This window comes from Oncorhynchus gorbuscha, unplaced genomic scaffold, assembly GCF_021184085.1.
Source record: "Oncorhynchus gorbuscha isolate QuinsamMale2020 ecotype Even-year unplaced genomic scaffold, OgorEven_v1.0 Un_scaffold_814, whole genome shotgun sequence".
Classification (NCBI taxonomy): domain Eukaryota; kingdom Metazoa; phylum Chordata; class Actinopteri; order Salmoniformes; family Salmonidae; genus Oncorhynchus; species Oncorhynchus gorbuscha.
In genome coordinates, this window is record NW_025745819.1 from 114200 (window position 1) to 138022 (window position 23823).

The window sequence follows — 23823 nt, forward strand, 5'->3', positions numbered from 1 at the left end:
AATAACCAAAATAATTGTCTAAACATGAATAATGATTCACATCTGTTCATATTTAAGTGACGTTTGTATTAAATGTGGGTTTTAAAACATGTTCCAATGTCAAATAAATGCCCCCAATGCTAATCACTGTACAGTATTTGGAATACATTTGGATTTAGAGCAAGAACTACTGTGGGAGTGTCACGCCTTGGTCATTGTATTTTGTGTTTTTGTTATATGTTTGGGTAGGCCAGGGTGTGACATGGGTTTATATGTTGTTTTTCGTATTGGGGTTTGTAGTTTTGGGATCGCGGCTGATTAGGGGTGTTGTATAGGCTTGGCTGCCTGAGGCGATTCTCAATCAGAGTCAGGTGATTCTCGTTGTCTCTGATTGGGAACCGTATTTAGGCAGCCTTAGTTTCGCTTTGTATTTCGTGGGTGATTGTTCCTGTCTTTGTGTAGTGTTCACCAGATAGGCTGTAATAAGTTTCACGTTCCGTTTGTTGTTTTCGTCTTTGTAAGTTATTTCATGTACCGCGATTCATTTCATTAAAGTCATGAGTAACCAACACGCTGCATTTCGGTCCGACTCTCTTCCTTCAACAGACGAACGTCGTTACAGGGAGCCGCAGTAAAAGTATTAAAGGGAATATTCAATAGGGTCGGTAGAATGTATATATGGTGTCATTTCATGGGGTACGGAGTGACGCTGGCCTTTTACTCCACCCATTACATTGGCGGCCTAATCACATCACGTGCACTAACTGCAGTACAGAAAATCCACTAACCAAACAATAGTCCAGGGCATGCTCACTGATTAAAAGGGCAAATACACCAAATAAATTAACTTCTCACATTTTTCCCAGACCTCAAAATTCACCCCCTTGTGCGTTTTAAGCATTATTGTGAACACAGAACATCTAAATGCTGTTGTTGTTCAATAAAACAAGTTTGACTTTTGACTACAATTAAGAGTGGGGGAAGTTGAGGTCAGGTCCAATACTGACTATGCCCCCAATAGGGAAAGAGATTGGGCCATCCTGGAAGTGGTTTAGTGAAATATAATATAATATATAACATCCAAGGGACTGTGTGAATACATTTTTACGTATGGGTGGTCCCGGGAATCAAACCCAATATCCCGGTGATGCATTGCTCTACCAAGATGCATGACAGGGTTATACATGCGTTGTGAAGCCTCAATTTAATATGATTTATAAGTTCTAGAATTAAGCTGTGCTTACGCCACCCTTTTTTAAAGAACAGGTTTATGTCATATTTGATATAGTGAATTTTGTCACATTTGACACTGGTGGTTAAGTCACACAGTTATGCCACATTTATGAACCCTTTATAAAGCATGACGTAGAGTTATAGATTATTTGTAACACATGCGTGTTGTGTTTATGAAGGCTGTATGAAGCCTTAATAAGCTGCACATTATTTAAAGCGAGACTGAATTCCTTAGAATTCCTTACAAAGCTGTTATAAACTTGTAGATCTCAATATTAAAGAGTCTCTTACACTGGTGTTAAAGATGCTGACATATGCCTATACAAACTGACACTCAATTACTCAAACCACACACACTGGCCTGACAAGTGACACCCACACACAAACAAAAGCCTCAAAGGGTTCAGGGCAGGTAGATATAAATAGTGCTCCTCTTGACGGCTCAGTCACTGGAGGACAGAGCAATCCACGCTCTCTTGTGACCCAGCCCCCTGATCCTTCCAGAGGGCTCGGGAAGTCACCCTTGTGTCTGTCCCCAGAGCTGAGATTTACGCTCCCTAACCCATACACGGAACAAAGCACATGCTTCCCAGCGTATGAGGACAGTTGGGTGGGGGAGGGATAGATACCATGCTCCCTCCAACCAACTCCCCCAACTACCATGCCTTGGCATCAGATACAGGGGTATAAAAGCGTGGGTAATAATACTTATGCTGGTAAGTTGCAGTTATCCTTTTTTCTGGGGAAGAGGGATAGGAGATACAGAAGGAAGGAGGACAGACAGTCATACATACAGGAGTTTGTCATGAAGGGCCATACGCAAGTAAATCCTTTGTAAATCAGTTGTTCCTCAAAAGAAAAATACACCATTGGTTTGATTAAAGCAACGATTATTTGTCTTCTCACTTTATATGTCTTATCTCTTTGCTGCTTTTCACTCTTTCACAGGAAACACTTGTGAAACATCAACAGCACCTACAGAGGCAAAGGGATGTTGTCGCATACAGGATGAAGAAGCTAGCAGCTAAGCAGGTTGACTTTACAGTAAGTCAAAGATTGTCTGGTGAATGTCTCTCGTCAGAAGCCTGAAGAACACTTGTTGGCATCCTATTCTATTTCGTTTAGATTCAGAGCTGGGGTGAGTTCCATTGCAATTCATTTCAATAAGTTTTATGGAACATTATGTCTGAGGGATAGGGAGTTTTGGGAGATGGTGAAATAGACTTACAAATGCTCTGAATTGCAACAATGGTTTTATAGGCTTTCCAAAGATGTCATAGACACTTGCCACTGTGAATCTGTATCTTTAAAAATGGTATTTCTATTGCACTGCTTTCAAATGTTCTAATTATGACCATTTCACATGACCCCTCCCCCACTTCAGAAGAAGACCAATGCACTGAAGGAGAAGATTAAGAAGAAGTATGAGGACATGAAGAGGGTTCTGGATGAGGACCTGCGGATCACGCTGACCCAGCTGGACATGGAGTATCAAGCCACAGAGTGCACCATTGAGGACAGAATAGAGCGCTGCTACCACCTCAGTCAGGAACTTGACCAGGAGATAGCCCAGCTCAGCACCCAAATGGAGAAAGAGCAGACAGATGACAAGGTGAAGGCCGTCTGAACATAACATAGGGACATTCTAATTTGACTCACATGCCTGTAACTATCACATAAAGAGTGTGACAGCAAGTTATGCACACTTACTTCAAGTTTGGATTTGGCCCGTAGAAGCAGTCATTTCTGAATTCAATTGCTGATCAGATTCAATTATTGATTTAAATTCTAATTAAATAGTTCCCAGGTTGCAGAATAGGAATTTCAGTATAGGAAACAGAATATAATTACATGAAGAAGCTTTCACCCTACATGAATGCCATGTTTGTACAAAGTCCTGATATTCATATTCGACTTACCTTGCAAAATCTAAAAGTTATGCTAGGACGCTACAATCTACATGGGTGTCAATGGAGAGGCTAATTTAGTCCAATTTATTGAAACAAATATTTGGTAGCACTTTATAATATGTCCACATAATAAAACATTTAAAATGGATAAGTAAGTATATTCATATTTTATGAATAATTTTATTCATCATATTTTATGAATCATTTATGAATCATTACTCCCACATTTGTAAATGTTAGCAACCTGGTTATTCAAACATTTATAAACAACTTTTAAAGTATTTAAGATGTAAAACATAGGTCCTTAAAAACCATTTACTAATCATTAGTTACATATTTTTGTGTGGCCCTATCTAAAGTGTGGGATATTTATACTTTATAAATACTTCTTGTGTGAAGATTGTAATTGCTCACAAAAAGCTGAACATGCCATTGGTAGATCCGACCAGTACTGGATGCTCCTGAAGGTCTCAAAATGCCCCCTAGAACATATCCAATGGTTAACCTTTTTCTGCCTGTCCGTTCGAAAATCAGAAACATGTTTCCAGTTGTTGTCACATCAATATCTCTGGGCTGCAATCATCATATTTTTCATAAATCTCCTCTTTTAATAGGTTAAATTATGCATTAACAATATATGCTTGGTTTACGGGTTAAGTGGCGGGAATTAGCCTCAACACGAATATTGCTAATTTGAGGCAGCTGCCACAGGGAGGCACTTCTCCCCCCCTTCGATTTGACTTTGGCAGCTCCATCATTCAAATTTGGACAAAAATATCAAGGTAAGAAACTGTATGTAATTCGTTTTTATGTTAGTAACGATAATATTTACATTTTAGTCTGTTTTTTCAGATTGAGTGTGTGAACTGAACTTTTGATGCCCGGTGAGCTAACTATCTACCAAGCCAAGTAGTAGAATCAGCTTGAATATGAGTTGACAATTTCTGAGGTAAAAGTTATTATTATATGATCAATGACATCAATATTTTTTAAGTACATGAAAAGCTTTAAGAAGCTTTATGAAATATTCTCAGATAATGGTAGCTATCTAGCTAGATTGCTAGCTAGCCACCTAACTAGCTATGATGTGCTAGCCTGTGTTGTTCAAGTAAGTCACCCAAAACAAAGCCATGTAGCCTACTTGATGTTAATGTTTGATAACTACAAAATACAATGCATTTGTCAATGGGTGTTAGAGCTAGAAACGAACTGGCTAGTGAGTATACAGTACCTTCAGAAGTATTCAGATCCCTTGAGTTTTTCCACATTTAAGTTAGGTTACAGCCTACATTTTTTATCATTTCTAAAAATCTGTTTTCACTTTGTCATTATGAGGTGGAGATTGCTGAGGAATTAAAAATAAATCTATTTTAGAATAAGTCTGTAATGTAAAAAAATGTGGAAAAATTCAAGGTGTCTGAATACTTTCTAAAGGCACTATATTGTGTCCCTAGCTAGCCTGCTAAAAGGGAAAGGGTTGCTGTGAAGAAAAATTGGGTGAGTACATTTGAATAGCTAGTCATATCCCCATAGCTAGTCATCCCCTGCTGACTGTATATTATTAGGTGTATGTTTATCTGTGATATGAATCCTATAAAATATTAAGCCTTCTGGCTGTTGATTCCAAGAATTAATGTAATATTATAGCCTAAACCTAATTATAATAGCTTAGAAATAATGGCTTTGTTGGTCAGCTTGGTAACTAAATGTTCCTGGTCTAGCTGGTTTGTGACTGCTACTTACAGTAGGTATACATTATCATATTATTTCAGTTATGGACTATCAGATATACAATTATATGGCATGTTTTCCCAAATGTTATAGTGAAAACCTTTGTATAATAACATGAAACATTGTCACCATGCGATTGTTAACTTGTGGATACAATATTCAATTTCATTGATGATTCCCTTTTTTATGTACTGAAGTGTATTCTGAATATAACTTTAAGTCAATCTCGCTCTATTCTTTGGAGGGGTTGTCACTGATTTACATTTTAAATGTTAATGTTCATTGTTTGTCTTTATGTTTGAGTTTTGGAAATGGACAGCGGAGACCATTACCAGCGGATATTACAGTCCCTGTCCATGAGGAGGGGGACACTGACGTCTGATGTCATTGCTTCGGAATGTCTGCAGGATGAGGAGGACCATGAAGGCACGGCCTTCTTAGAGAAAGATGCCCATGATGCTGAGCTACTCAGTGAAGAGGAGAATGAAGAAAATTAGATCAAGAATTCAGAGGAAGTTGAGAAGCCACCACCTGAGGCCTCTCAGCCAAGCTCTTCAACGGAAAGGTAACTATAAAATTATGTGTTACTGATATGTCTTATCAGGCCTTCATACAGTGTCCTCAGAAAGTATTCCCACCCCATGACCTTTTCCACATTTTGTTGTGTTAAAGCCTGAATTGAAAAATAGCAATTAAATAAATTTAAAAATTGGTCACTGGCCTACACACAATACCCCATAATGTCAAAGTGGAATTCTGTTTTTCAAAATTGTTACAAATGTATACAAAAAGTAATGCTTAAATATCTTGAGACAATGAGTACTCAACACCTTTGTTCTGGCAAGCCTCAATCAGTTCAGGAGTAAAAATGTGCTTAACAAGTCACATAATAAATTGGACTCACTCTGTGTGCAATATTATTGATTTAAATTATTTTTTAATGACTACCTCATCTCTGTACCCCACACATACAATTATTGTTAAGGTCCCTCAGTCGAGCAGTGAATTTCAACCACAAAGACAAGGGAGGTTTTCCAATACCTCGCAAAGAAGGGCATCTATTGGTAGATGGGTCAAAATAAAAAAGCAGACATTGAATATCCCTTTGTGCATGCTGAAGTTATTAATTATACTTTGAATGGTTTATCAATATACCCAGTCACTACAAAGATACAGGCATCCTTCCTAACTCAGTTGTCAGAGAGGAAGGAAACCGCTCAGGGATTTCACCATGAGGCAATGGTGACTTTAAAACAGTTACAGAGTTTAATGGCTGTGATGGGAGAAAACTCAAGATGGATCAACAACATTGTAGTTACTCCACAATTCTAACCTAATTGACAGAGTGAAAAGAAGGAAGTCTGTACAGAATAAAACTATTTCAAAACATGCATCCTGTTTACAACAATGCACTAAAGTAGTACTGCTAAAAAATGGCAATGCAAATAACTTTTTGTTCTGAATGCAAATTGTTATGTTTGGGGCAAATCCAATACAACACATTACTGAGTGCCATATTTCCAAGCTTAGTGGTGGCTACACCATATTATAGGTATGCTTGTAATTATTAAGGACTGGGGAGTTTTTCAGGATAAAACAAGAAATGGAATGGGTAAAGCACGGGTACAATTCTATAGGAAAACTTGGTTCAGTCTGTGTTTCACCACACTGGTAAATGTAGGCACCTTTCAGGACAATAACTTAAAAAACAAGGCCAAATCTACACTGCAGTTGCTCTCCAAGAAGACAGTGAATGTTCCTGAGTGGCTGAGTTACAGTTTGGACTTAAATCTAGTTGAAAATCTATGGCAAGACCTGCGAATGATTGCCTAGCAATGATGAACAACCAATTTTAAGAATTATTAAAATAATAAATGGGCAAATGTTGCACAATCAAGGTGTGGAAAGCTCTTAGAGACTTACCCAGAAGGACTCGCAGCTGTAATCGCTGCCAAAGATCAACTCAAATTGGACCCTAAACTCATCGAGATGGAGAGGGCGCATATAGGAGTGGCACGTTCTTCCCGATGGACTGCCCAGTTCTATAGTGGTGAAACTGCTCTGGTTCCAAGACAAGGAGATTTTCAGGAGAGTCAAGTGTCTGAAGGGAACCAAAATCTTCATCAATAAAGATTTTCCAAAAAATGTGTGCCTCAAAAGAAAGGAACTGCTGCCATAATGAAAAAAGGCAACATCGCATACCTGAAGTATGATCTGCTGTGGATAAAATATTTACAGTCTTTAGTGGTGCAGTGGTCTAAGGCACTGCAGCTCAGTGCTAGTGGTGTCACTGATTCCAGGAGGTATTACAACCGGCTGTGATTGGGAGTCCCATTGGGCAGCGCACAATTGGCCCAGCGTTGTCCAGGTTAGGGTTTAGCATCTTTTTAGATTAATCCAAAGCGTTTGGCACGGTTCATTTAAATTGCATTATTACGGTTTTCATGATTATACATATAATTGCTGATATAGTTATGTTTTTGATAGAGAACAACTTGTTCATGCAAATTGCTGTGCATCTACCAGGGCCAAGATATCCTGTGGTGTGCCAGAAGGTTTGATAATTGGACCTTTGTTAGTCCTAATCTATATCAATGACCTTGTTGCTGTGTCTTCTACCGTATTTCACATTCTCTTTGCTGATGATACTAATTTGATTTTATCGCACAATAATTATGATTCACTAATTAATGAAACCACCTCAGGTATGGCAACAAAAAAATTAATGGTTCAAGATAAACAAATCATCTTTAAATGTAAAAAAAGTGCAGGTTTATTGTATTCACTAGTAAGAATAAGGAATATTTTGAAGAAAGAGACTGAATCTCAGTTGGTGGGAATGAAATGTATCAAGTCACATCCACTAGATTCCTCTGAGTTCTAATTGATGAAAAGTTGTCCTGGAAAGATCATATTCAATTTGTGAGAGAGGTGTAAAGCTTTAATATTAAATCATTTTAGTCCCCCAAACTCATATTTAATTAAAAATAGGCACATTTAATTTGTCTGGCTTAGCATTCCAAATAAAATAAAATCTTTTTTGCTCATATGATTAAAAAAAACTCTATCTGGAGTAGGCAGTGCCATTAGTAAGTATGTAAACTGTGATAGGACCAAAGAGTTAATCAATGTAATTTTTCCAAAAATAGACAAGTATTTACCCCTCCGTGGTTGCAGAATCTTATCTATTTTTGCAAACTTTCCATGAAATTAATTGTGATAAGTTCTTTTTTTTTTAGAGTTGTGAGATGTGTATACCAAGTATGTCTACTTCACTTCCGCTAATTTTATTGTTAAACTACAAGGTAATGTAAACACAATTTTTTAATGATCCAATACGTAATATGGCACACTTGTCATAATTAGGTTTTAAGAAAAGTGATCAAGATCTTTGATGAGATTGCGCAGGGATCCAGATTGGGGACTTAAGAAAAAACTAGTCATCGGCATACATTGACACTTCTGTTTTTATCCCCTGGATTTCTAACCCCTTGATGTTCTTGTTGGATCTAATTTTAATATCTAGCATTTCAAGGGCCATAATAAATAGAAATGGAGACAACAGACAGCCTTGTTTTACTCCTCTTAAAAGCTCAATACTTTCTGAGTAACCATTATTTACTACAGTGGCTTGCGAAAGTATTCACCCCCCCTTGGATTTTGTGTGCCTTTACAACCTGGAATTAAAATTAATATGTTGAAGGTTTGTATAATTTGATTTACTCGACATGCCTACCAATGTGAAGATGCAAAAGATGTTATATTGTGATACAAACAAGAAATAAGACAAAAAAAACCCAGAAAACATGAGTGTGCATAACTATCCCCCCCCCCCCCCCAAAAAAGTAAATATTTAGTAGATCCACCTTTTGCACCAATTACAGCTGCAAGTCTCTTGGGGTATGTCTCTATAAGCTTGGCACATCTAGCCACTGGGATGTTTGCCCATTCTTCAAGGCAAAACTGCTCCAGCTTCTTCAAGTTGGATGGGTTCCGCTGGTGTACAGCAATCTTTAAGTCATACCACAGATTCTCAATTGGATTGAGGTCTTGGCTTTGACTAGGCCATTCCAAGACATTTAAATGTTTCCCCTTAAACCACTCAAGTGTTGCTTTAGCAGTATGTTTAGGATTATTGTCCTGCTGGAAGGTGAACCTCTATCCCAGTCTCAAATCTCTGGAAGACAAACAGGTTTGTCTCAAGACTTTCCCTGTTTTTAGTGTCACCCATCATTCCTTCAATTCTGACCAGTTCCTCATTCCCTGCCGAAGAAAAACATCCCCACAGCATGATGCTGCCACCACCATGCTTCACTGTGGGGATGTTGTTCTCGGGGTGATGAGAGGTGTTGGGTTTGTACCAGACATAGCCTTTTCCTTGATGGCCAAAAAGCTACATTTTAGTCTCATCTGACCAGAGTAACTTTTTTCCATATGTTTGGGGAGTCTCCCAAATGCCTTTTGGCGAACACCAAACATGTTTGCTTATTTATTTCTTTAAGCAATGGCATTTTGTCTGGACACTCTTCCGTAAAGCCCAGCTCTGTGGAGTGTATGGCTTAAAGTGGTTCTATGGACAGACACTCCAATCTCCACTGTGGAGTTTTGCAGCTCCTTCAGGGTTATCTTTGGTCTCTTTGTTGCCACTCTTATTAATTCCTACCTTGCCTGGTCTGTGAATTTTGGTGGGTGGCCCTCTCTTGGCAGGTTTGTTGTGGTGCCATATTCTTTCATTTTTAAAAATATTGGATTAACGGTGCTCTATGGGATGTTCAAAGTTTCTGATATTTTTTATAACCCAACCCTGATCTGTACTTCTCCACAACTTTGTCCCTGACCTGTTTGGAGAGCTCCTGTTTGGAGAGATCTTATTTAGGGGCTTCATAGCAAAGGGGGGTGAATACATATGCATACACCACTTTTCAGTTTTTTATTTTCTACTTTTATTTTTTTAAACAAGTTATTTTTTAAATTTCACTTCACCAATTTGGACTATTTTGTGTATGTCCATTACATGAAATCCAAATAAAAATCTATTTAAATTACAGGTTGTAATGCAACAAAATAGGAAAAACGTGAAGTTCGATGAATGCTTTTGCAAGGTACTGGTTTTTACATCTGGGGTTGCTGTACATACAGTTTAAGTCAGAAGTTTACAAACACTAAGTTGACTGTACCTTTAAACAGCTTGGAAAATTCCAGAAAATGATGTCATGGCTTTAGAAGCTTCTGAAATGCTAATTATCATAATTTGAGTCAATTGGAGGTGTACCTGTGGATGTATTTCAAGGCCTACCTTCAAACTCAGTGCCTCTTTACTTGACATCAGGGGAAAATGAAAATAAATCAGCCAAAACCTCAGAAAAAGAATTGCAGACCTCCACAGGTTTGGTTCTGTTATGCAGGTGAGTGAAGACCCAAAAGCGACTTAACAGAAACAGAGTTTATTCAAGTCCAAACAGAAAACGACAAATCCTGAATCCTTAACAGGAAATGTCCAAACGGGGAATAACTGAAATCCTCTAGTCTGTAGAGGGGAATAACAGGAGAAGCGGCCACAGACTGCAGGTCGCTTCGGGTAGGCGCAGGCCGTAGCTGACAGATACACCTGCTCACTCGCAGCATCTGATGAAGGCAAAAACACGACAGGACAGAACAAGAACACAGCACAGCAAACATCAAACAAGGATCCGACAAGGACAGAAGCAGAAACAGAGAGAGAAATAGGGACTTAATCAGAGGGCAAAATAGGGGACAGGTGTGAAAGAGTAAACGAGGTAGTTAGGAGAATGATGAACAGCTGGGAGCAGGAACGGAACGATAGAGAGAGAGAGAGGGAAAGAGAGAGGGAAAGAACCTAATAAGACCAGCAGGGGGAAACGAATAGAAGAGAAAGCACAGGGACAAGACATGACAATCTATGACAAAACATGACAGGTTCATCCTTGGGAGCAATTTCCAAATGCCTGAAGGTGCCATGTTCATCTGTACAAACAATCGTACGCAGGTAATAACTCCACGGGACCATGCAGCTGCGTGGTCCCATGGAGTTAATACCTGCGTACGATTGTTTGTACCGCTCAGGAAGGATACGCTTTCGGTCTCCTAGAAATGAACGTACTTTGATACGAAAAGTGCAAATCAATCCCAGAACAACAGCAAAGGACCCTGTGAAGATGCTGTTTTTGGTCCAATAGCATATTTAAAGTAATCCATCTTCCTTGCGGATCTGTTTGCACAGTTTGCACAATCGGTCAAAATTGCATTAATGAGTATAATAACCCCACTTGAGTTTCTTTGCCCGTGACAAAAACGTATTTCTCCTTCCTAGTCTTTTTTCCACCCAACCTCATCTATATTTGTAGAATGAGTTTCCTGTAAACAATAGATAGATATTATATTATTTTTCTTTTAGCCATGTAATTTATTTTTATTTTTTATGATCTGCCAATGCTAAGCAATTATATCTTGCTATACTTACTTCCCCACTTACCATGATGATACCCAAGTTTCAATTAAACTTACCACAACCAATGTTTGTAAACTTACCATTAAAAAGCACCATGATGATTAAGCGTCCATATAACTTTAATATAATAACTTGCACTGTTAAGCATACTGTATCTGCAACCTTGTAAACCTCCAATTGTCCTAATATTCCACCCACTAAAACCTCCCCCATATCTAGGTCTGTTGTCACTAAGACCATTTCCCTGACTCATGATGCACCTTTGCGTCCTAAGGCAAACCCTTGGTCACCAATTGGCGTTGGCCAGAGGGAGATACGGGCAGTCCTATGATAAATATCTATGAGGATGCTTAAAAGGACTAACCAAATACCATGGAAAACAGTTAGAAAAAAATAAATAGTCCTTCCAGAACCAATTTGGCCAGATCCAGTAACTCTCTTGGCATGAATGTTTTTTCTCTCACTTTTTGCAATATAAACATTTGAATAAAATAGATAATTTGAGTTTCTTCTTCGTTAATTCTCCTGCCCCCCAAAAAAACACAATGTGAAAAAGTAGATTTTCATTACAGGCCTGATAGTCCAAGAGTTGATTCGGGTTGGGCCGACCCGGGGCTTATGGTTTGCGCAACATTGTAACCTACAGTATATTTGAGACAAGCGGGCACTGTGTGAGAAGTGCACCTGTTTCTCTCACAGAACTAGAAGATCAACTTTTTATGATCTTTCTCCATTTCCTTGCTCTGATAGCCATGAGCCTGCAACTCTCATCTCTCCATTGTTGCACTTTGTAATCTATTTCCTTATAGAATCATAGCCGTGCGAATGGTTCTGGAGGAGCTGCATCACCCCTAATAAATTTGCTAAAGTTATAGAATTTGTTCTATCTGTTCAGAACGAAATGAAATCATTTAGAATAGCCTACTACACCTTTAGAAGGCTTATAATTTACCCACAGAGGATCAATCTCTTATTTAAAAAAATAATAATAATCTGTCTCATAACCCCTTACACCCAAGTGTTTCAAAACTCCTTAATGTTGGTGGCAGCTCAGTTGCTGTCACGACTTCAGCCGAAGTTGGCTCCCCTGCCTCTGCCTGTTCGGGCGGTGCTCGTCGTCACCAGGCTACTAGCCACCACTGATCCCTTTTTCGTTGTCTGTTTGTTTTGTCTTATTAGTTTCACCTGTGTCCTGTTGTATGTGCTTAATGGGCTTCCTTATTTAAAGTATGTGTACCCACCCTTGTTTTGTGCGAGATTGTGTGCGTTAGGTAGAGGTGATATATTTCTGGACCTGGCACCCTGTGTTGTGGGTGGTCCACATTATTGGCCGCGCCCTGTGTTTTGGGCTTGTTATTTTTTTCTGCCACATTAAAGTGCACCTTTTCCAGTGGAACTCTCTGCACCTGATTCCTTCCTCACCCACCTAGTCCCGCGTGACAGTTGCCACCAACGTGGTGTTTACAAAACACTTCATTTTAACAATGAATTAGCACACAATACAGAGGATGTTTAAGAAAATACAGTATATTGAACATAAAGTAACCTTTCTACCAAAACCAAAGTGTGGATTGCAGTCACTTAGAGCAGTCTAATCTCAGTTAACCCAGAATGAAAATATTGCGTAATTTGGTCAGCTGCGTGATTCAATTTTGGGTCGAAAGGTGTTCGAAATTGGGAGTTCTGGTTTGTGAAGTCTTCACCCTCAGCTCTTCCTCATGTCCTTGCAACAGTTATTTCACAACAGTTTTTGTGAATAAAATGTTCTATATGTTCCCTTTAACATCCAGTTTTGTGTGCTTATTCTTTTACCATTGATACATTTTAGGCTATTTTGAGATCTTGAGGTACATCAGGTACTGCTGGAAAGTCTACCAATGGCATATGCATCTTTTTGTGAGAAATAACACTGGTCACTGAAAATATTTATAAAGTATTTATAAAGGATAAATAGCCCACACTTTTGATGTGGCCACGCAAAAATATTTAAATAATGATGAATGGAGTAATGATCAAGTTATTATAAATGTCACGCCTTGGTCATTGTATCTTGTGTTTTTGTTATATGTTTGGGTAGGCCAGGGTGTGACATGGGTTTATATGTTGTATTTCGTATTAGGGTTTGTATTAATTGGGAGTGTGTATTATTAGGGGTGTGTCTAGTTAGGCTTGGCTGCCTGAGGCGATTCCTAATTGGAGTCAGCTGATTCTAGTTGTCTCGGATTGGGAACCGTATTTAGGTAGCCTGAGTGCGCGTTGTATTTCGTGGGTGATTGTACCTATCTTTGTGTTAGTCACCAGATAGGCTGTATTAGTTTCACTCATTTGTTGTTTTGTATTCCGTTATTTCATGTACCGTATTAGCTTCATTAAAAGTCATGAGTAACCTACACGCTGCATTTCGGTCTGCCTCTCTTCTAACAGCAGACGAAGATCTTTACAGAATCGCCCACCACGATTCACAGACCGAGCAGCGTGTGAACTGGTAGGATCTGAAGGAGGACGATATGGATTATACTACGTGGGAAGAAATCGACAGGTGGGCGGCCGACCCAGGGCGTGTGTAGGAGCCCGCCTGGGATTCCCGACAGCAATGCGAAGAGGGCTATACACGTATGGAATCGAGAAGGAAAGCATTGCTATACAGAGCGAAAACTGAAGGTAACAGGGGAAAGCGCAGAGAGAGAGTGGCTGAGTCAGGAAACAGACCTGAGCCTACTCTCCCTGTTAATCGTGAAGAGCAGTTGCAATGGGAGAGAATGCATCATTTGGAGATTTGGACATGGGAGGAGGAATTAGACGGTCAAGGACCCTGGGAGCAGCCGGGAGAATATCGCCGTCCCAAGGAGGAAATAGAGGCAGCTAAAGCGGAAAGGCGTATGTATGAGGAGGCAGCACGGCGACGCGGTTGGAAACCGGAAAGTCACCCCCAAAAAATATTGGGGGCTAAAAGGGAGAATAGTTATGCCAGGTAGGAAACCTGCGCATACTCCCTGTGCTCACCGTTGGGCTAGAGAGACCGGGCAGGCACCGTGTTATGCTATGGAGCGCACGGTGTTTCCAGTGCGGGTGCAGAGCCAACTGCGACTTATACCAGCCCTTCCTATTGGCCGGGCTAGAGTGGGCATCGAGCCAGGTAAGCTTGGGCAGGCTCGGTGCTCTAGAGCTCCAGTGCGCCTGCACGGTCCGGTCTATCCAGAGCCACCTCTACACACCAGTCCTCCGGTAGCAGCTCCCCGCACCAGGCTTCCTGTGCGTGTCCTCGCGCCAGTACCACCAGTTCCAGCACCACGCACCAGGCCTCCAGTGCGCCTCGCCTGTTCAGCGCAGCCAGTGCATTTCTCCCCTCCTGCGCTGCCGGAGTCTCCTGTCTGTCCAGCGACACCAGTGCTCCCAGTCGGCCCAGCGCATCCAGTGCGCATCGCCTGTTCAGCACAGCCAGTGCTTTTCTCCCCTCCTGTGATGTTGGAGTCTCCCGCCTGTTCAGCTCAGCCAGAGCCTTTCTCCTCTCCTGCGCTGCCGGAGTCTCCTGTCTGCCCAGCGCCGCCAGTCGGCCCAGCGTCACCAGTCTGCCAGGATCCGCCAGAAGTGCCAGTCTGCCAAGATCTTCTAGATCGGCCAGACAACCTGAATCATCCAGGTCCACCAGCCAGCCTGGATTTACCGGAGCCTACTACCTGCCTGTGCTTCCTCTCAGTACTGAGCTTCCTCTCAGTACTGGGCTCCCTCTCTGTACTGGGCTCCCTCTCTGTACCGGGCTCCCTCTCAGTACCGGGCTTCCCCTCAGTACCGGGCTTCCCCTCAGTACCGGGCTGCTTCGGTCCCGGGCTGCCCCTCTGTCCCGGGCTGCCCCTCTGTCCCGGGCTGCCCCTCTGTCCCGGGCTGCCCCTCGGTCCCGAGTTGCCCCTCGGTCCCGAGCTGCCCCTCGGTCCCGAGCTGCCCCTCGGTCCCGAGCTGCCCCTCAGTTATGTGGGGATCAGGGTGAGGACTATTAGGCCATGGTCGGCGGCGAAGGTGGATTATCCTAGGACGCGTAGGGGAGGAACTAGGACATTTATGGAGTGGGGTCCACGTCCCAAGCCAGAACCGCCACCATGGACAGACGCCCACCCGGACCCTCCCTATGCTCTTGAGGTGCGTCCCGGAGTCCGCACCTTAGGGGGGGGGTTCTGTCACGCCTTGGTCATTGTATCTTGTGTTTTTGTTATATGTTTGGGTAGGCCAGGGTGTGACATGGGTTTATATGTTGTATTTCGTATTAGGGTTTGTATTAATTGGGAGTGTGTATTATTAGGGGTGTGTCTAGTTAGGCTTGGCTGCCTGAGGCGATTCCTAATTGGAGTCAGCTGATTCTAGTTGTCTCGGATTGGGAACCGTATTTAGGTAGCCTGAGTGCGCGTTGTATTTCGTGGGTGATTGTACCTATCTTTGTGTTAGTCACCAGATAGGCTGTATTAGTTTCACTCTTTTGTTGTTTTGTATTCCGTTATTTCATGTACCGTATTAGCTTCATTAAAAGTCATGAGTAACCTACACGCTGCATTTCGGTCTGCCTCTCTTCTAACAGCAGACGAAGATCTTTACAATAAAGTGCTACCAAATATTGTTTCTAAAAAGTACTTACAAAAATCTGTAGTTAATAAATGATTCCAGTGGTTGATGTTCATGCTGAAGTTAAATGTGGGCCCTTATGCTTTGTCATCATTGTTAGTGAATGAGTGTAAATGTCTGGAAAATCACAAGCTATATAATGGGAAATCACATATATATTAGCAAATACTAACAAAGTGCTACCAAAATGGGGACCTAAAGCTAGCTGACAACCTAGCTAAAGGATGGCAGTAGTGGCGGATGTTGCTGTGTGCTCATTAAATGGCAAGGCAAGGGAAGCACATATCATGTTTTAAATGTCCTTACAGGTTGGAGCTAGCATTGCGTTAGAATTGGGAACCAGCATGGATCCTATTTGGTAGATTTGATTGAATCTGGATGCAATAAACCAATATAACTTTCAGATTGATTATGATTTGATCTCTGGCCTCTAACTGCTTTGTAATCTCCCTACAGGATGCGGAAACGGAGAGAAGGTATGTATCAGAAAACACATTTTTTGGTTACAATTTGGAACATTCATGAACACCTCTTTCCATGACATAGACTGACCAGGTGAATCCAGGTGAAAGCTATGATCCCTTATTGATGTCACTTATTAAATCCACTTCAAAGTGGAGATGAAGGGGAGGAGACAGGTTAAAGAAGGATTTTTAAGCCTTGAGAAAATTGAAACATGGATTGCGTATGTATGCCATTCAAAGGGTGAATGGGCAAGACAAAAGATTTAAGTGCCTTTGAACTGGGTATGGTAGTAGGTGCCATGCACACCAGTTTGTGTCAAGAACACAACTATGGGAAGCATTGGAGTCAACGCTTTCAACCCCTTGTAGAGTCCATGCCCTGACAAATTGAAACTGTTCTGATGGTCAAAGGGGTGGTGAAATATAATTTCTTTACGGAGTGGAGTGGCTGCGTGACCAGACTCTCAGGATGCCTGCTAAAATACCGTACCTTCTGCACATGTGCTACTCTGGTGCTGCGCCCCCCTCCCTTCCTGTTCTACTCACCCTGAGGTGATGATCAGATGTCTTTGTCCGTTGTAAGACATATTGTACATACAATGACATGATCAACCATACAAATCGAATTTACCTCCTACACACATTGTAACCTGAGTGCAGCAGACTGATCACATGTTGAGAAAAACTCTGGTTACCGCTAGGTGCCAAACGTTAGGCTGCTCAGAAGTGGAAAAGGCTACTCTTGCAAATGTCAATGATGTGCTGTCGAATAAATCGTGTGTTCCATGATCATTGAGAAGCAAAATAACAGTTTTATGTTATTGATGGTTAAAACACAGATTCTTTGGCCCCAATGCAATGTAAATACAGGACTAGGCTACAAGTTACATGTAGGCTAGGTTATGTTGTCTTGTAGGCTAAATGCATTTGGTCATGTCGTCCTAAAGTAGCCGGCAAAACATATATTTCAGTGGAGGCTGCTGAGGGGAGAACCGCTCATAATTATGGCTTGAATGGAGCGAATGGAATGGCATCAAACACAAGAAAGACACGTGTTTGATGTATTTGATAACATTCCACCTATTCCGCTCCTGCCATTACCATAAGCCCCTCCTCTCCAATTAAAGGTGCCACCAACCTCCTGATATTTTTTGCAAAGTTTATTTCAAATCGCCTCTGTGTTTTTATTTTATCTGAGCAGCAGCTACTGTAAAAGTAATGCACATGCAGAACATTATATGGTTGTTTAGCTATGGGGAAGAGGCGTCCTGGGGGATGGGGTGGGACGATCTAGTCAATTTATTAATAGTGTGTACACTTTTTATAATGTATTGTATATTTTATATTGTATTGAATATCTTAATGATCTTGACTAAGTATTGGCCATCTTGAGTGGAAATTGATACATAAAAGGAAACATCCTATAATAAACCTTCTCATAAGACATTGTAAAGGCTCTAATGTTGGCAACCCAGAACCAAATCTTGCATGATTACTGGTTCTAGGATTTTGAGATTGGTGCAGGCGGCAGAACCAGGGCGGATCTTCTAAATGCTTACTTACTTATATTGCTTGTTAACTGTGCTTATTTATGAAAATTATCATAACGTGTTACCCATTTTTCTGTTAATGGTGTTTGCTGTGTGAGTATGACATCACATTTTATGTATGTTTTTGCATATGTACCACAGTGGTCAAATAAACCTACATCTAAGGGTATCTGTGTGTGTATGTACCAATTTCTCTGCTTCCTTGTCTCCAGAATAGCAGAGACGATGAAGGCTACAGATCCAGAATTGCTTCAGGTGGATGAATTTAAGAATGAACAGCTCTTGAGTTTAACCATCAACCTCCTGCTTTTCATCCGGTCCCAGGTCCCTGTCACCAAGAAACTCTTTCAGAGCTGTGAGTTCAATATCAATTTATTTAAAGATCCTGTGCAATCACTTTTATTACATTAAGTGTTCATTAAACCACAATATTAAGATTTATAAACACTTTTCAAAATATATTTTCCTCCAAAATAGATTTACAATCTGAAAACATTTTTTAAACTGAAATGAATTGATTGCTTTTAAGTGGGAGGATATTTATTGTCCAGGACCACAGCTGTGGTTCATTCACTTTTTCAGCCATGCTGTTGGCACTTAAACATCGTAAATGGGTGTACTAACCATCAAACATTATTGTGCAATGTTGTAATTCACGTTGGTGTCAGCAAAGTTTTTTGGACATGATTTTTCACCAAAATAATTTAACTAGCTTTATTCTCGTATGTTGGTCGTTTGGGAAGCTTTGAGTTGTCACGTGTATTAAGGTGTTTGTAGTCGGACAAAACAAGTATCGTAATGGATATGGGCAATTGTCCTGATACTATAAGAATCCTAGTATTTTTTTTGTTATTATCGGGAAAAAAAAGTCATTTCCATGTGCCAGTGCAAATCTTTCAATCATGTGCGAGGTGCTACGTGGTCTAAATAACTCAAACTGTTTCGTTTGCCTGTCTGTAAAAATATCCTGCTGCACTGAATGGATCACTTCCTCTCATATTTCAGTCTGTCATTTAGATTGCTGCTGCCTCCTGTAAGCCTGCTACTATGATAAAACAGGACGTTTGCTAGCATAGTATCTAACAAGCGGGGCGAAGGTAGGGAAAAAAATATCAAATGCTGATGCGCATTCTGACTGAGTGACAGCCAACTTGTCTGCCCGCTGCAAGTTGAGGACACACAGACACACAGCTTTTTAGGTCTATAAATGCGCAGGAAGATTTAGGTGTTTGGCCAACATCTACTTTGGCATAATTAAACACTTTCATGTTTATCGATCACGAGATCGGTTTGGTTGCTAGAGACGTGACCCAGTCGTTCAGTCTTTTTTGTTCTGTATCTATGGACGCGATCCAGTCGTTCGCTCCAAATGTTTCATTGCCATACTGGCTGGCAACATTCTTAACCCTTGCCTGCTAGCTAGCCAACTATGGCTTACTTACAGTCACGCCAAAAAGTGCAGCCAGAATAACAGCAAAGTAGCAGCGTATGCATTTGTTTAACCTGTTGCAACGAGCCATCCCGGATCCGGGATCGTGAATACAGCCTCAAGCTCATTACCATAACGCAACGTTAACTATTAATGAAAATTGCAAATGAAAGTAAATCAATATGCTAGTTCTCAAGCTTAGATTTTTGTTAACAACACTGTCATCTCAGATTTTCAAAATATGCTTCTCAACCATTGCAAAACAAGCATTTGTGTAACACTATTGATTATTGATAGCTAGCGTAGCATTTAGCATTAGCATTCAGCAGGCAACATTTTCACAAAAACCGGAAAAACAATCAAATAAAATCATTTACCTTTGAAGAACAGATGTTTTCAATGAGGAGACTCTCAGTTAGATAGCAAATGTTCAGTTTTTACAAAAATATTATTTGTTTAGGACAAATCGCTCCGTTTTCTGCGTCACGTTTACCTACGAAAGAAACCTGTATCCAGGATTGTGTAAATCTATCCGCAAGCTCATTAGCATAACGCAACATTAACTATTCATGAAAATCGCAAATGAAATGAAATAAATCTATTTGCTCTCAAGCTTAGCCTTTTGTTAACAACACTGTCATCTTAGATTTTCAAAAATATGCTTCTCAACCATTGCAAAACAAGCATTTGTGTAACACTGTTGATAGCCTAGCATAGTATTATGCCTGACATGCCTGACATTCAGCAAGCAACATTTTCACAAAAACCAGAAAAACATTCAAATAAAATCATTTACGTTTGAAGAACTTTGAAGAACTTCAGATGTTTTCAATGAGGAGACTCTCAGTTAGATTGCAAATGTTCAGTTTTTACAAAAAGATTATTTGTGTTGACAAATCGCTCCGTTTTCTCCATCACGTTTGGGTAAGAAAAAAAACGAAAATTAAGTAATTAAAACACAAACTTTTTTCCAAATTAACTCCATAATATCGACAGAAACATGGCAAACCAATGTTTAGAATCAATCCTCAAGGTGTTTTTCACATATCTATCGACGATAAATCCATCGTGGCAGTTGACTTTCTCTTCTGAAGAAATGGAACGCACATGGACCTAGAGATTACGCAATAATTTCGACACAGGACACCGGGCGGACCCCTGGTAAATGTAGTCTCTTATGGTCAATCTTCCAATGATATGCCTACAAATATGTCACAATGCTGCAGACATCTTGGACGAACGGCAGAGAGCATAAGCTCGTTCACGGCACATTCACAGCCATATAAGGAGACGATAAAAAAACAGAGCTTCAAAAATTCAGCTCATTTCCTGTTTGAGTTTCCTCTTGGTTTCGCCTGTAGCATGAGTTCCGTGGCACTCACAGATAATATCTTTGCAGTTTTGAAAACGTCAGAGTGTTTTCTTTCCAAAGCTGCAAATTATATGCATAGTCGAGCATCTTTTCGTGACAAAATATTGCGCTTAAAACGGGCACGTTTTTTTATCCAATAATGACATTAGCGCCCCCATCGGTTGAAGAGGTTAAGCTGTTTTCTAGTGACATTTATTTGGATACATCCATAACAATGAGCTAATGAGGCGAGATTTCGCCTGGCATTGAAAATGTGCTCACTCATCAAGACACTGTTGTTCACAGGAGCTAGCAAACAACACAGCTAACACATTCACTTAAAATTGAAGCTGGAAAGACTGAAAACTAGCTGCACTTAGTTTCTTTTGACCTTTTTTCAAATGACATTTGTTTGTATACTGATCATACATAAAATGTATGCCAGCTGACTCATGATTTTGACAGGCTAAGAAACGCTGCCTGTCTGTCTGTCTCGTCCCGACACATTCCTTACTATGGGACAGCTGGAGATCGGATTTGAATATTGAAACAAAGTTGCAAATATCGGAGAGACAGAAAGCTAGGTTTAAAAAAAATCTCACCGCTGTTGAAAATGAAATGTTAGTCTAAAAGAAATGTGATATAATGTCTAGATACTTTTTATAGTGGAGATCAAGTTTATAACGTGCCTTGCTGGGCTGATGAGACAGTGGATTGCGCAGTCAGATGGAACAGAGTAAATAGACATTTTAATGTCAGATTTAGCCGGTGGTAACTTGTGGAATAGACACCGGATGGAATGTAGTTTTAACCTATCAGCATTCAGGATTAGACTCACCCACTGTATAATATTCAATATTCCACGTATTCCATGTATATTTACAGGACATTATGACTTTTGGGCCCATCAATGCATGGGTGGGCAGTCTTCTTTTCAACTTGTTACACTGTTGGTGGGAAAAACACTCTCAGGACCATGTTGTCTTTAGTATCTGGGGGACAAAGACGTAACAAGCTTTTATGGGGCAGACAAAATGGATAAAAGTGGATTAACATTTGAGACACTACTTTAATTTCTATATGTAGCTTCCAGAGCTCGGTACACTGGGGGTGGGAGAAACACTCTCATGACCATGTCCTCTTTGTAGACAAACAAATTAATGGTTTAATTGCTCACGCAATAAAAATATCATGCATTCTAATGAATGCTATTGACAGCAAAAACCTATTCTCTTTATAGTGTTATTAGAAATATTTATTTAATTTCTCAATTTATGTGTGTTTTACTTAGATGCCTCTGACGTTGTCCTTGACCCTACCACTGCCCACCCGAAACTTATAATTTCCCCTAAGGGTGACTTGGTAGAGTACACGGACACCTGGCAAGAAGTCCCAGAGAACCCCTCACGCTTCGACACCACCCTCAATGCCATCAGCCGGCAGGGCTTCCGAGAGGGACGTCACTACTGGGAGGTACAGGTAAGTGGGAAGACCTACTGGGAGATAGGTCTCACCTACCCAAGCATCCCACGCAAGGGCCGTGAGGAGGACTGCTGGCTGGGCCGTGGAGACGAGTCGTGGGCAATGGAGTTCTTTAATGGGGACTACACAGCATGGCATGACAGGGTGGCCCATGCGCTCCCTGTGGTGGCCGGACAGCACTTCACTCGCATCGGTATTTACTCCAGCTTTCCCGGGGGCCTGGTGTGCTTCCTGGGGGCCGACACCATGACCCCTCTCCACTGTTTCTATGTTGCCACCTTCACCAATGTCCTCCACCAGGCTGTGTGCCCCGGGCACGACAATCAGGGGTCCAACTGGAAGCCCCTTAAGATTTGCGATGCCTCACGCTCTGCCCCTACCCTCTGATGGAGGACAAATGCAATGGGTAGAGGGAATGGAGGTGGTATATCACTTTTGTCATGTATTTTCTTTTGTGTTATGAACCATGCACACCAGGTTAGATTTTTTTTTCTGCACACCTGGCCTGACTGTCTGGTGCTGCAATCTTATGTCCACTTCCAATCTAAACAAGTTTGTGTATGTGTAAAAACAAATGTATAAAAAATTCACTGACCTATAACAGATCAGGCTGACTAGCCTATATACATTTCCAGGAGCTTGAAACACCCACCTAATGTTGAAACAATTGTTTCTATACCCTTTGGACTTTGTGTGCAGGACTTTAGGCAAAGTTTTCATTTAGCTAAATTGATTTATTGTAAATTCAGGATTAGCATGTGTATGCAACGTTTGTACGACAAAAATAACACACTATTCTTTTTACAATAAAATTCTTCATGTTTAATGCAATAAAGTAGTGTTTACTTAGTCATTCCTTTGATGTTAAGTAATTTAAACATTGTATTACCCCAGAAGGAGCCATAGTAAATTCACAATATTTCCTTTTTTTTTTTAAATTTGTCTTCCTTTTCTATATAATAATTTTTTCATTTTTCTTTTGAAATATATTCCTGAGTACAATAACATTAAACCTGGAAAGCATTTAAAATATGATTTCCCCCTTCAATTCCACTCCAAAACAAGTGGAGCAAACACTCCTTTTAGTACAGGTTGGGCACTACATCACTGATTCATGTGTCGAGAGGATTCAAGAGTGCCATCTGTGTGATTGAAAGGTATGTGTGGAATGGGTAACATGTCTACTCGGTTGCCACAGTTCACTACTGTGGCTTATAGAATTATTTTGTAATCATGAAAAAAATAAAATAAGAAAATGACTGATGAAATTAAACAAAGACTGGAAAAAGATAATGGCAAAAAATTCAAGATGGCACCGAATGTTTTCCCAAAGTTACTAGTAATCCGTAGTTGCAATCCTGTAAATTGTGCTGGAACGTTGCAGAAACATTGGAACAATGCAGTGTGCGAATTAGTTCAGGTGAATTGTGAATGATAAGAATTGAACCACCAGTAATAGCTGCCCCTGCAGATGACAGAGTATTTCTGGCTTTGGGACAACATGAATATGCAATAACAAACTTAAATCTGTGTACGTGTGCTTTTGAAGGGCAACAAAGCTCTGGCAATTGAAGGTGTTCATGATCAAATGTATGTGACTACCTCTTCATGTCA

General features: G+C 40.5%; 1 protein-coding gene across 2 annotated transcripts; it reads left to right on the top strand.

The window, feature by feature from the left end:
• Positions 1-1864: 1864 nt before the first annotated feature.
• On the top strand, positions 1865-23147 carry si:ch211-28p3.4 (zinc-binding protein A33). Of its 2 annotated transcripts, none has more exons than XM_046335665.1 (6): positions 1865-2046; positions 2161-2256; positions 2597-2824; positions 16390-16409; positions 18160-18302; positions 22019-23147. In XM_046335665.1, exons 2-6 carry the CDS (start codon positions 2221-2223, stop codon positions 22594-22596), a joined length of 1005 nt encoding a protein of 334 aa, XP_046191621.1. In that variant the 5' UTR covers positions 1865-2046; positions 2161-2220; the 3' UTR covers positions 22597-23147. The 2 variants fall into 2 exon arrangements, with proteins under 2 accessions (XP_046191621.1, XP_046191620.1); XM_046335664.1 differs by having other exon boundaries at positions 1866-2035.
• The last annotated feature ends 676 nt before the right edge of the window (positions 23148-23823 follow it).